Below are 14,654 nucleotides of genomic sequence, written 5' to 3'. Positions count from 1 at the left end.
TTCTCAAGAAAACTGAAGCTACAGACATTGTAATACCACCTGAACAAATTCTATTGGATGCCCCCACTTGGTCAAATAACCCAATCTCTTGGTTCACATACCAATGTAGAGAATTTATCAATCTTTTCCATATGCACAACTAAAATCCTTTGTATTACACAAAACACAATTCCCAACATAGGAAAGTTGCACCAGTAAAACCTCTAGCCAAATCACCAAAGCCTAACTCCTCCTCCTCTCATTTATGACCCATATCTATCAAATCAATCCAACGGTCAGAAAAATTCTCTAAAAAAATTATTTATAAATCAACTCTCATAGTATACTGAACAATACAAACCACTTTCGCTTGTAGAACATCCTATCTGTATAAATCATTTTCCTGAAACAAGGAATGGTCAAAATGTTTCCAGCTAGATCAAAGACTACCCTCTCCAACAGATTTAGGACTGGGACACCACACCAGTGCCATCATCATAAAAGGCATTCTGTAAGGACCATCCCTGCTTCTCTACTATTTCTATTTCAGTCTTCATCAATAACCTCCCCACAAAGCCCTACTACATCTTCCACTCCTTCTTTACCTCAATGACACGGTACTATTTAAGTCTAGCCCCTCACACCTCTCCCAGTAATGCTAACTCCAGTCAGATCTCCCTGCTCTCTCTACTTGGATTAACAATAAAAAATAAAAATCTAAATTCAGCAAAAACAAAATTCATGCTATTTGGGGCACACCAAAAACTTTTTAATATCTAAAGTTTTAGGGGCTTTAAATACACCTTACTGCTCCAACTGAAATAACTACTACTTACAAATATCTGGGCATATGACATGACCAAAGTCCATACAATCTCACATTTTCTTTCCTTTGTAACAAAACATGCAATAATTAAAAGACTATTATTTGCCCAGCTTTGTTCCCCGAGTAGATGCTGCCTCAAGCTTCAAACACAACATCCTGCAACACATTCCCTACAAAATATGTAGGTTAATCAACATTTCCCTTACACAAGAACATCACTGCCAAACAATAAAAATAGCTATCCATCAAGCACACAGCAGACCGCTAACTTGATTCTTTCCTATTTAAACTACTTCACAACAAAGTCTTCCCCCCACAAACAGCTAAATTAACCATGAAAATGTTATACTTAAGAGGACAAACACAAGCAGGCCCAGTTCTCCTAACCCCTCCCCCAAGACTAAACTACAGTGCACCAACCACATCTTTTCTACTTTTGTCCCCAAATTCTGGGTGTCCTTTGCACCCATCTGACAGACTAAACCTCTTACTCCAAGTTTTCAGCCCAACTAAAACACATTTTCTTAAAACAGGTCAGATGCAACAGCTTCCCTTTCAGGCTGCATCACTTAAAATTCCATGACCTACTTTCAGTCCTCTATGCCCATCACCCTACTTGAGACTTGGTAAATTTCTACCATTTTAGATCCTTGTAAATCTTACCCATTTTAGCTCACATTTACTTTATATCCCACTTCTCCACCTCCCTTTTGTTTGGATGTGTTGGCTTCCTACAGAATGAATGACTTTGTCTACAAGTTTTATTATCCACTGTGTTGTAAACACCAAGAATATAACGTGTACAACAGCTGTTGTAAATCATATTATTGTCAGACTAATTTAATGTTCTTTCACTGTGTAATGGTTTACAAACCAGCTTTTGCTATAGGTTCATACTAGGCTATCTGCCCTAGGGCATTTATAAGCCTAGCCAGAGTGTGTTTGGCTTTCGCCACCCATTTTAAATTAATTTTGCTATGCCCTTTTTCGAGGTTAGTATATCCTCACATTATCTCTGAACTGAATCTGAAATTGGTCCACTGTGATTAGGATTCTCCCATAGCAAACAAACTAAAATAAATAAATACATAAAATAAAAAGTGTGGTTTATTTTCTTTATAAGACTTATGAATATTTCACTTGGTTGCTTAGCTATAGAGGTCAGAACACAGACTGCAAAAAGCCTCTAGTTTATACTCTGTTGCAGGGCATCTCTGGTTACCAATGTAACAGTTCTGTTCTTTCCACGCACACACATACTAGGCACTAAAAATATGGCTGCTTAAAAATGTAAAACCTTGACACCTGCAGTCAGACAAAAAAAGGTGGCAGGAACACAGTTCAAGTCTTTAATGAAACAATTCTAAAGGGTACTATGCTTAAAAAAGACAAAATATTCAGTCTTCCAAAAGAAGACAATGCAACATAACTAAAAGAAGGATCATTTATCATTTGACAAAGGTTATGCGGTTCTATTATTATGAGGTCACAGAAAGGGAACAGAGTTTGAGTCAATACTGGCTCAGATCAACTAAAACTTTAACCTCATGAGAGTAAATAATTTAAGATACCGTCAGTAAGACATTCAAGCCAGATTTACCAACTAAAAGAAAATTATAAATATAAATTAAAAGAAGCTTTTTCACTACAAAGTGCTTAAGGCCACAAACACTTCAAATTACGACTGATGTTTGTTTAACAAGCAGCAATAAAAATGACGAAATGAAATGCCCAGAAGCAAGTATAAAATTGTTTGCCTATAAATTACTTCGTTATACACAGGTACATTGATGACTCTCACCAAGGAAGTATTTTATTCTTAGCTGAACCACATCAGTCAATCAATCCTTGGAAAGGCAGGTAACTATGCATCTGCAAACTAAAGCTGGACTGGTTAGCCAACACGCTTTCTAGACCGAGGACCACAAACATTTAGTTCAACAGGGGAGGAGGATGACCACATTGGTTAAGTTTAATTTTCGGGAAGAAAAATAAACTGATTTCATACCACCAGAATGCTGCCTTCCTGGCACTAAGGGAATCTGTCAGTACTAAAATTACATACCCCCCTTCCTATTTGTACTTGCCACTGCTGAGATATCAGAAAGCATTCAGAAACTTACAGCAGTGATGTGGAATGTTACCATTCAACTAAGGAAACCTTTGTATTCATCCTCTCTTTAGGAAAGTCCTCCTTAAGAGACAACTGCAACATAAACACAAATTTTCCTCGTCTCAGATTTTAATCTTCTTCTTAAAAACACACCCCTATTCTGGACACAAATTAGGTGTTTCTCAACTTATTTGGCACTTCAGTGTTGTGCAACCTCTGCAATACATATCTTGCCATATTTGCAAGATATTTCCTAAAACTTCAATGCAGGCTTACTCTGGCACAGGAAAGTGTTCACAGTCCTACCATCTTTTGCTCCTTCTGGAGTTATAACTTCACTAAGGCTCAGGAACTGCAAGTAGACTTTCAAAAAAAAAAAAAAAAAAAACCAGCACCGTTGCCAGAGCTGACTGAGCAGCTGAAACTAAATGGCTTGAAATTTGATATATTCAGATAATGGAGAAATAAATGTAGGAAGAGTATTTTTAGCTTCAAAAAGCAATACATCATTATAGCACCTGTAAAAGAAGGCCAGAACACAAACCTACCACGAATCAAAGAAAAATGGTGGAACTTTGACCAGAAATTCTGAAAGCAATAAATGTGAGTACTGCCATTCTGAGTAAATGAAATAGGATCCTGCAAAAGACATTTTAAATATCACTTTCTACAGCACTGTGGGAGACAGAATGCCTAGCCAAAAAAGTCAGTCTAAGTTTAGTGGGGGCAGCATGTGTATTTTCTAGCCCTCCCCCCATCCCCAGAAAACTACTTCAGTGGAGACTAGGAGCCCAGCCATCATAAGGATACCACACTATACCCACATTTCTGCATCCTCTGATCCAAAGAACACACAGCTGGACACTCCCAATTCCTTACTAATGCACTCAGTCCAAAGGGCCAAAACAACATAAGCAAAATAGATGAACACATCCAGTGGACAGCTCCAGGACAGGAACAGAATATAACTCAATTAGTACCTCAACCACTCGATAAGAAATGCTAATGCAGTCTAAAAAGGTTTTTTTTTTTTTTTTTTTTTTTTAAAGAAATAAATGGTCACCAAATTATTCACCAGACACCCCTACAACGTAACACCAGTGAAAACGGATTCTGTATATTAAAACCACCACCAACTTCTGGATACTTCACTTCAATCTAATTGAACATAATAAGAAGTTATGTACTCACCATAACGTTCCATCTGGAGTAGGTGACTTCATTTGGATGCAACCTGTGGGATTCGGATCCGACATCGGATCCAAGCCAGCAATTCATAAGCTTTAGGATCCGAGCTCCTAGCTCCTCCCTTTACCCATAATCCCCTGCTAAGCCCTGACTGACCTCAGATTGAGTTTGCCCTGTGAATACCAGTATAACAGAATCCTGGGAAACCAGAACTAATAGCGTCATGAAAGGTCAGGGGGATGGAGGGGGGATGGTTGCATCCAAATAAAGTCACCTACTCAGATGGAATGTTATGGTGAGTACATAACTTCTTAATCTGAAGTAGGAAGACTTCATTTGTCTGCAACCTGTGGGACAGAGTCCCCAGCTACCTGGATCTTGGGCGGCCGTCATGGAAGGATGTTCCGGAGCACCGCAGAGCCAAAGGATGCTCTCCCTCTGGAAACAATGTCCACTTTGTAATGTGAAATGAAAGTATGAGATGAGGACCAAGTGGCTGCTGGGCAGATATCATCTAATGGTACTCTAGATTTAAAGGCAGCAGAAGTAGATACTGCTCTTGTAGAATGTGCTGTAATTCTCCGAGGAGCTGGCCTTCCTGAGGTGTCATAAGCGTGCAAGATACAATTAGAAATCCACTTTGACAAAGTGACCTTAGAGACTGCCTTACCCAGTGCGAATTTTGCAAAGGAGACGAACAGTTGATCGGATTGTCTATGACCAGCTGTTCTGTGAATGTAGAAACACAGTTGTCTATAAACATCTAAGGAATGCAGTTTATATTCTCCTTTGTTTTTATATTTGGGAAAGAAAACTGGCAAATTAATAGATTGGTTAATATTGGATTCGGAAGCAATCTTTGGAAGAAAGGAAGGACTGGTCCCGAGGGAAACCCTATCAGGAAAAAAGGAGAGATAAGGTGGTTTGACGCATAGAGCTTGGAATTCTGAAACTCTTCTAGCTGACGTAATGGCCACTAAGAAAGCAGTTTTCCAGGAAAGATACTTCAAGTCCACAGAGGCTGCAGGTTCAAAAGGAGGAGCGGTTAGGGCCTGCAGCACCAGAGACAAGTCCCAAGGTGGTACGGCTTCCTTAACAGGAGGTCTTAAGAGGAAAGCACCCTTAAGAAAAGTTTTACAAATTTTTGCAGCCATGAGAGGCGTCGAGTCATGACCCACATGGTAATGAGAAATGTCTGCCATCTGTACCTTTACCGTTGAAGAGCTTGCTCCTTGTTGGAAAAGGTCTGTCAAAAAAAGTCTAGTACCGCAGAGAGTGGCGCGGAAAAGGGATCAAGATTTTTATGTTCCGCCCAAATAGAGAACTGCTTCCATTTGCTTCGATAAACCTTCCTAGTAGAAGGTTTATGGGCAGCCACTATGATGGCTTTCACTGGTGAAGAGATACCGGGAGTCCTTATTAGGGATGGAACTGGAGCAGCCAAGCCGTCAATTTCAGCGTGTGAAGGTTCGGGATTGGAAGCCCCTGAGGATGGGAAATGAGATCCGGAATTGGATCTAGAATCCAGGGCGGATTCACTCTGTGAGACCATACATAAGGGAACCATGGTTGACGAGGCCAGAATGGGGCAATGAGAATCATTTTGCTCCCCAAACTGCTGGCTTTCTGCAATAGTTTTTGCATTAGAGGAAGAGGAGGATAAGCGTATAGGAGACCGGGAGGCCAAGCATGCACCAGGGCATCTCTCGGGGATTCCCTGAATGGGGGAAGTAAAGCGAAGAAGTTGTCGCATTTGGCGTTTGAGGGAGAAGCAAAAAGATCGCAACAGGATTGCCCCCAGGCGGCAAAAATCTGCTTCACTACTAGAGAATTGAGAGACCATTCGTGAGGGGAAAGAATGGTGCGACTGAGCTTGTCCGCTAGAATGTTGGACCTTCCCAGAATGTGCGTTGCCACAAGAAAGCAGTTGGTGGAGATTGCCCATTCCCATACTCTCATGGCCTCTCGACAAAGGGGGTAGGACCTGGTTCCCCCCTGTTTGTTGATGTACCAGACTACCGACATGTTGTCGGTCTGGATAGCAATAGTTCCTACAGGAAGAAGGCTGTGTAGTGCTTGCAACGCTAATAGCACTGCCCTCATCTCCAGAACATTTATATGCAGGGAGGTCTCTGAACTGTTCCACGTGCCTTGGACAATCCTGCCCACTGAATGCCCCCCCCCCACCTGAGGCGAGAAGCGTCCGTGGTCACTGTGGCTAGGGGGAATGCAGTACAGAAGGGTCTCCCCGTTAGGAGGTCCGTCAACTGGAGCCACTAGAACAGGGAGCTCTTGCATGCTCTGCTGATGGCTATCGGGCTGTTGAGAGGAAGGTAAAGCAGGGACCACTGGACCTGGAGGATCCATTGAAGAATCCGCATGTGTAGCCGAGCATGAAGGAGGAGTGGGATGGCTGCCGCCATTGAACCTAGGGCCCTCAGGACCATAGCTGCAGTCGGAGCCGGTTCTAAGATGGCCGTGATATGACACCTCAGGTTGGACAGTCGATCTGGAGTGAGGAATGCCCGCATGTTTCTTGTGTCCAATCTTCCTCCTATAAAATCTAGAAGCTGTGTGGGGGCAAAGGAAGATTTTTCTCGGTTTATGGTGATGCCCAGCCGAGGGGCTATGTGAAGGATATAGTCCCTGGCTGAGCACAGTAGATGCCTTGGCTGAGCACAGTAGATGCCTTGATGATGCTGTAAGGAGCCAGTCGTCCAGGTATGGAAACACCTGAATTCCCTGGAGTCTCAGGTGGGCCGCTACCACTGCAAGTACCTTGGTAAACACCCTGGGGGCAGAGGTGAGACCAAAGGGAAGGACCCTGAACTGGTAGTGATTGGCTCCCAGCCGGAAGCGAAGGAACCTCCTGGACCGTCTGTCCATTAGAATGAGTACGCGTCCTTGAGGTCTATAGAACACATCCAATCGTTCTCCCGCAAAAGGGGGAGGATAGATTGTAAGGTGACCATCCGGAACTTTTGCTTGGTTACAGACAGGTTCAGTTGTGACAGGTCTAGGATCGGTCTTAAGTCCCCTGTCTTTTTTGGAACCAAGAAGAACCTGGAGTAAAACCCTGATCCGGTCTGATCTCGGGGGATGCGTTGGATGGCTCTTTTTGTTAGCAGCTGTGCGATTTCCACAGTTGCTACCTCCCGTTGATCGGGTGGTACATCGGGGAGGTTTTTGGATCAGGGAATACTGTGAAGGGGGATTGAATAGCCTCTGGATATCACTCAAAAGCACCCAACGGTCTGACGTGATTGACTCCCATGATGTCGGGTGCCTCGAAAAACTCCCTCCGACTGCCTCCAGAGAAGAGCAGCCGGGTAACCCATCATGGTTGCTGCGTGGGTCTGTCAGAGAAGGGTTCTCTTGACCCAAAGTTCCTAGGAGCCCCTCTGCCTCTAGGACGGCGACCTCCCTGTCCTCCTCTGCCACGGAAGGACTGGTTGTCCGGAGCAGGTTGGGATTGCTGCGATTTCCGGAACCACATCTTCTTCTGTCCCTTTTGGTTCTTCGAGAAAGACCTCTGGGGAGCTGAGAAGCGGACTCCGACAGCAGACAGCGTCTTCCCATCCTTTTCGCTCTGGACAAGCATTTCACGAACCGTTTTGCCAAAAAGTGCAGAACCATCGAAGGGGGCATTCGCGAAGGTCGCTTTGAAGGGCTCCGCGAAGTCACAGTGGCGGAGCCAGGCCTGGCGTCTCATAAGGCCCAATCCGCTAGCTCTAGGGGCTCCCTCTGTTGCATGAGATAAGAGCCGCATAGAAGTATTAGACACCGCTCTGAGAGTGGCCATACGGGTGGAGTACACTTGTTTGTCCTCTGCCGAAATGGACTCTGGGGGAGATGCAGCGTATTCCTTAATCAGGTCTCGCTGCATCCTGATCACGTGCGCCATATAGTTCAGCGCCCTCAGGGAGAAGGTTGCTGAACTAAAGACTCGCTTCCCAATGCGATCCATCGAGTGGGATTCCTTGCTCGGGGGATGCATAGAGGGACTCTCCTGAGCCAATTCCCTCTTTGTGGCTGCAGCCATCAGCATGGCATCTACTGGAGGTCCCTTACTCCAATGTGTACGGTCCGATGGGGGACCAAGAATGCGGTCTGGACGTTTAGGAACAGGCTCTATGGTGTCCGGGTCCTTCCACGCTCTGTTGGCAATAAGGTCCACCAGAGGGTCGGCAGGAGGGGACACCCAAGAGGTAGACTGGCCCGCCTCAAATGCCTCCAAGAATACAGACTCATCCGAGAAGGCCTTGGGGGCAGACCACCCCCCCTTGATCCTTAACATTTCCATAATGTCTCCAAAGGAGACATCTTCTGGGGGTGATCTTTGGGAGCCCTCCCCTTCCTCCAAGTCCGTGTCTTCAGTAATAGACTCGGGGGAGTCCATGTGCCTCCTCTTACAATTATGCTTACGAGGCACTTCCTCGGGGGGACTGTCCGAGGAGTCCTCGCCAGCAACCAGTTGTTCCAAAGGAACCACTTGGGACATTGAGGCAGGCTGTCCCTGAGACCGGCTGATGGGAGCCTGGCCCAGCTGCGAAGGAGTGCGGGATGGAGCCGAGACAGGGACCGGGGGTCCAGATGTCCTCGACAGAACCCTCTCCACAACGAAGGCAGAGGGGGAGCCGACTTCTCTAAGCCCCGAGAGCCGACCCCCACTCTGATCCGACGAATGGATCAGAACTGGAGCAGAGACCGTCGGATCCGAGAGACCGGTGCGCTCCGACCTAAATGGAGTCGAAGAGACACCGACTCCCTCGGATCCGAGGCTAGGCCCACGGCTCCGAGAGGTCAGGTCCGAAGTACCCGAAGCACTCAAGGGAGGGATCGGATCCGAGGTGCACCGACCTGTCGGATCCGACCCACCCCCGGGTCCAACGCTGCCCAGCTCCGAAAGCTCCGAACCTGGGAGTCGGGTCGGAGAAGGAGCTATGGGGGCGAAAAAAGGGGTCGAGGCCCCTCCCGGATAGGGGGGGCCCAGGAGCACTCCCATCTGCATCTGGGCCTGGATGAATCGCCTCATCATCCGGTCCATATCAGCGTCCGACATAGAAAAGGTTGACCTCGACGAGGCCACAGAGGCGGATCTAGAGTGTCGCCTCGATGACCTCAACGAAGGTCTAGTCTCCACCTCCTCGGGTCCGGGAGAGAACTGAGGGGATCGGAGCCGAGGAAGAGGAGATTTAGAAGCCAGAGGGGAGGCACGCTTAGGCGGGGGGGGGCTGAGACAGAGGCCTCGGCCCGCCGCTTATGGTGCCCCTCCCTGTGCCTCTCCTTTTCCCTCCTGGTCTCCCTATCCTCCGGTTTCTTGATGGGAGATTGAGTCCCTGCCGGAGGAAGGGAGACCGAAGTAGCCACTGGTGTGGCAGGGGCCGAAGCCGATTCAGGAGGGAGAAGTCCCGCCAGAACCAACTTCGACCTCCGCTCCCTTAAAGCCCGGGGGTTGAACCCTGCACAAATGGTACAACCAGATGAAAGGTGTTCAACCCCCAGGCATTTAACGCACCGAGTGTGGCCATCAGCCAGGGAAAGCTTATGGCCACACTCGGTACAATTAGAAAATATAGCCTTGGGGGCTTCAGACATGGCTACGCCCTAACAGGCCCTAAAAAAAAAAAAAAACACACACACAACTAACACACACTAACGAACACCCGAGAAAGGTTAACTAAAAGAAGGGAGGAAAGCCTAATCAAATACACACTAATTTCTGCTAAAGTATAAAAAGGAAATAGTCAAAAATATTTCACCAAATCTCTTTGCTATGGAGCTCGAAAAATCCCGTCAGCTACTGAACGCGGCAAAAAAAATCTGAGGTCAGTCAGGGCTTAGCAGGGGATTATGGGTAAAGGGAGGAGCTAGGAGCTCGGATCCTAAAGCTTATGAATTGCCGGCTCGGATCCGATGTCGGATCCGAATCCCACAGGTTGCAGACAAATGAAGTCTTCCTACTTCAGATCTAGTGTTTGGCAGTTAAATTTTCTAATGTGACTAAAAGAGCTACAAAAATTTACATGCACATTAGTGCATACAACACCATTAATAGCCACACTGAAGTTTTAGCTGCAACCGCTCATGCAAGATGCAAGAGTAGCTGAAGAGTTTCAATCAGTGATAAAAAATGCAAATTAAATGATATAAAAATTTCCAAGTAGTTCCAAAGTCTGACCGTGCATTTTCAGAAGACCTGCTGTCATAAGTAAAGCAGAGAGTTTGCTACTCAAAGTAAAACACAGCTTACTACACCACAATTGTAACATGTACTTACACTTCACTCCCTGCATCTTCTGCATATTTAATGAAGGGTTACAACAACCTAATGACTATCATGCAAATTCATGTTCAGTGACTTCCTGTAAAATGGAGTAAAAGGCACAAGGGAAATGTTATGCATTACAGCAACAGAAAGATGCATTTGTGCAGATTTAAACAAAAGCCATAAAAGGCAACTCCTTAAGCATCAAAATAGATATTATACAAAATGAATGTGATGCAATATTTCTAAATGTCGCTTTATTCAGATGATACTCAGTGACAGGACATAAACACATATCAAACCCAGTAACAAAGCCTTAAAATTATTTGTTCTTCACAAGAAAAAAAGATTAACAAGGGCCATCCCATTGGCACAGAGTTTGTGCCCCAATGGCACAAGTTCAGGAACAGGTAGGGTTAACCAGGGGTGTGATGACCATGCCCTGGCCCAGCAATCAAGGAGCCTCAATCCTCACCACTAACACCAGGGAGGTCATCTCATAGAAGAGGAAATGATAACTAATACACACAGTAAAGTACAATTTCCCTTAAGTGCACAGAGATCACAGTCAGTCTGGGGCTGGCTGCTCCCTTGCTCATCAGGTCCCCAATAAGACTCCCCACTGGCACAGCTTTAGGGTCCAGGTCTCAGCCTAACTGGGCAAGTTAAAACCTGCAGTACCTTCTCTGTCCAACCAGTGCTTCGTGTCCCTGCCAAGTAGCTGACACAACACACACACTTTGAGATAAGTATTTATACAACTTCACAGACACTCCTGGGAAAGGCTGACACAGACTCTCCAACTGTGCCCCTTTACCCAGACTATACAGTAGTAATTACTGCCACCACCCAGTTAATAATATCAGCTACTAAAAGGCCCTTAAAAGGGTGTCCAATTATTACTGTGCAATATTAATATCCAGTGGTAGTATGACTAACAGTCAAGGCTTACTTTAGAATGACCTATTACAATACCCTCTATAAATATGCAATGTACTCTAGAGCTTATCTCTACACAAAGCAGCCACAGGTACAAGGTTTTAAAAATATTTAATAATAAATAATTAAAACACAAGACAAAACTACTACACCACAGAGATATCTAAAAGTTCAGAGATCACACAGAAACTTAAAATAATACAGTAAGACAGGTCTGGTCTGATTTCAAAGAAAAATACCTAATTAATCTTTACTAGCTTTATCTTTTCCTACAAGAAATCACAGTGCTAGAACTTACATGTGAGCACAAGGCAGAGTGCTGATACGTTAGATTCCAAAGTCAAAATGCTACCAGTCTCTTCTGAGAAACAGTATTTAAACATTACTAACAAAACATGTTTGCTGGGTTCCTCCCCAAATTACATCATTTCTGACACTTAGGTTTTCCCAGGCAAACAAACTGCATTATTTAGGAGTCCAACACCTGCACAAATACTTACAACAATAGAAGACATGTCACGTGTATATTCTAACAGAAACTAGAGCAATAAAGCACCTTCTACATCTAAATTCGGGTCATAAACTTTACCCTTAAAACAATGGGCATGAAACCTTCATCCAGCCGTAGTGGAGCCAAATTCTAACATGAAAGGGTCACAACATGCTTCACTGGGCCAGTAGAGTGCAATGTTGTCACATATTTTGCAGTTCCACATTTCACAGTATTCTTACAATTAAAAGCATGAGCCTGTGTTTTACATTTATTTATACAGTTGACAGAATTATGTATCAAATTCTATTTGACTAGGTTGGCAGCCTTCGCCCCATCTCTCCCCAATCGTCAGAAGGGGAACAAAATGAAATGACTGATGGCCAGCTCTTCTTATGTGGGGTAGGGTTTGGGGGATTTTGCTGCTTGTCTGACCTCAAGGGGAGACAAGGGGCCAATGATGGTGTAAAGCACTAGGTCAGCAGATGATCACATCAAAGGTGCTGACATCATTACACAGGCTATCCACCTAGTTAGGGCTCTTGACTGGCCACTGCACTGAAGAAAACTTCTTGTTCCTTACCCATAGCTCCTCATCTTGCTTCCCTGGCTCTAAACATTGTTTACCAAAAGGTGGACTTCCCAAAGAATGGGGGTGGCTCACCCTGTAAAGTTTCATGTACAAGACTTTCCAGAAAAAATCAACTGAAGGATTCTGTGATAGGCAGATGAGGGTACCATGCAGAAGCCGGAGGCAATGCAAGGGTCAGGTAGGGAGAGAATCGGGCACAATACACCCCATTCAGGGGTGGCACACATACTGAAAATGTCTAAAAAGGATGAATGCACAACCAAGGGGGAAAAATACATGTGTGTGCGTGTATATAAATATATATTATACACACACACACACACACAAAGGAGGCATGCCTTCTTCAATGCACAATAAAGATTACTTATACTAAAAAAGAAAAACAAGAACATTTTAAAACTAAGGGAAAGGAAAGAAAACCTAGTTATCCTTTTAAAATTTGATAACAAAGACAGCAATGGAATCAGATCGTGTAAATTATTTGATTTTAACTTTCAATATTATACCAAAGGAAACTTGATAAAACATATGAATGTCAAAACTATAACTGTGACATTGTCAATGAGGCTTCAAAACATAGCATGCCTTCTCCTGTTCGGCTAGCTATAAACTACTGACATCAGCACCAACTTTTGGAGGTGACCATGAATTAGAGAAGCAAGCTAACAGAGCAGCATCATAAACAAGTAAAGGTACCACGTCTCAAAACCAGGTACCTCCTCAGACACGGTCGTCAAGTTATTCAATGTGTATATGACAAGACCAGTGCTGACCCACACAGTTAAATTAGAAAGGTTAATCAACAGAGCTAAATCCATCTCCATTCAGTTAAAAACTGTTGTTAAAATAATAAAGCATACATCAGATGACTTAGCTGCTGTACACTCAATTTTATTTCCAGCTGAAACTCACATTATTAAATGAAGAAATATGCAGATCAATGCAAAATAAACGTAGTGTGCGCAATGTGTTCTGCCCACTTCAATTGCTGTGCCACCAAAAGACCTCAACTGTCACTTATACAGTCCAAGCAGCAATCATAAAAAAAATCACCCTGTCAAGATCGGTAAAGGCATAACTACTCACAAGATTATCAACGGAAGACTTAATGCAAAGAATTTCTAATGCCAGAGGACAGGTCACATCAGTAGGAAGAGCCACAAACCAAAACAAAGTGCAAATACGTTTTTAGGTATGATTGGCTCAGCGATCTTCCTACTCGGGTCTCATGTACTGTTTAAAGCATCAGGCACCAAGAAACATAGGTAAAAAAAACTGACGTTTTAGCCTGTCAGAAATCAGCCCATCCACAACCCTTATCTAAGACAACCCATCTAAAATTTCAGAAAAGTCCGGAAACTGACAACCAGAGATAAAACTCAAACACTGCAAACACTATTTAAGAAGCTAGATACAGCACTGTACATCAAGGAAAAAGCCCAACGTTTGGCTATTTCAAGATCGCAGACTAAAAACTATTTGTTTCATCGTAGGTACGTCGCATTTTTTTATTAATGAATGCAGTTTAAAATAGTTTAACAAACTGGATAAAAACACTGACGGCATAATTAAAATGGGAGTGAATATAAGCAGGAAACATCTGATCGGCAAATCATGGCACAAGCATTTGGGAAAAGTGACAGTAGAACATAAACACATAAAATAAATGCCAACCCTACCTATCACTTTTATCAAGTAAAGTGAGAGCAATAACTACCTTTAAAAAAACGAAGAGCCAGGCCATAGAGTTCATGCAGTCCAAAACCCCATCCCCTCTCCATTTTTTCTGCCTCTCCTTCACTATAGTGCTCTTCCTGCTCTTCCATATTGTTCCAAGAGTGGTTGTGCTGTCCACACCCATCTAGCCGGTGAGTGCTGTCTCTGTGATTTTCTCCCCAAGTTGCCTGTTCCACGGGATCTGGACTTAATGTAAGACCATCGATAGATACTTCCAATCTTTCAGAGCTTACCCCTGCCATCATCCTCAGCGTCAGCTGGTGTAGCAGCAACAGCCACGTACCTATTTCCGGCTCACCCCTGACCCCCAACTCTTCGGGCCGGAACTTCCTTGAGGTGAAACCGGAGAAGGCGTGAAGGGTAGGGGCGGAACAATTCTACGCATGGGGCTGAGTCGTCATTGTAAAAAATAGTTGCTGTATTGTATTTATCTGTTAGACTCAGATTAATATTCGGGCGTGTTACTACGAGAGGAGTGGACTAAAGAACAAGATGCACCATACGTTGTTTTTTTTGTGCCGT

General features: G+C 44.3%; 1 protein-coding gene across 1 annotated transcript in view; it reads right to left on the bottom strand.

Moving 5' to 3' along the window:
• The window catches only part of ACBD3 (acyl-CoA binding domain containing 3), a 764,756-nt gene extending 750,308 nt beyond the window's left edge, over positions 1-14,448 (bottom strand). The window contains exon 1 of the mRNA XM_044059649.1: positions 14,113-14,448. Coding sequence (XP_043915584.1) covers positions 14,113-14,377 — 265 coding nt within the window. The 5' untranslated portion in view covers positions 14,378-14,448. The remainder of the gene's footprint in view (positions 1-14,112) is intronic.
• Positions 14,449-14,654: the final 206 nt, after the last annotated feature.

Source organism: Protopterus annectens, chromosome 1.part2, assembly GCF_019279795.1.
Source record: "Protopterus annectens isolate FY-2018-M chromosome 1.part2, PAN1.0, whole genome shotgun sequence".
NCBI classification, from domain to species: Eukaryota; Metazoa; Chordata; order Ceratodontiformes; family Protopteridae; genus Protopterus; species Protopterus annectens.
This window is presented reverse-complemented; position numbering and strand designations above follow the sequence as displayed.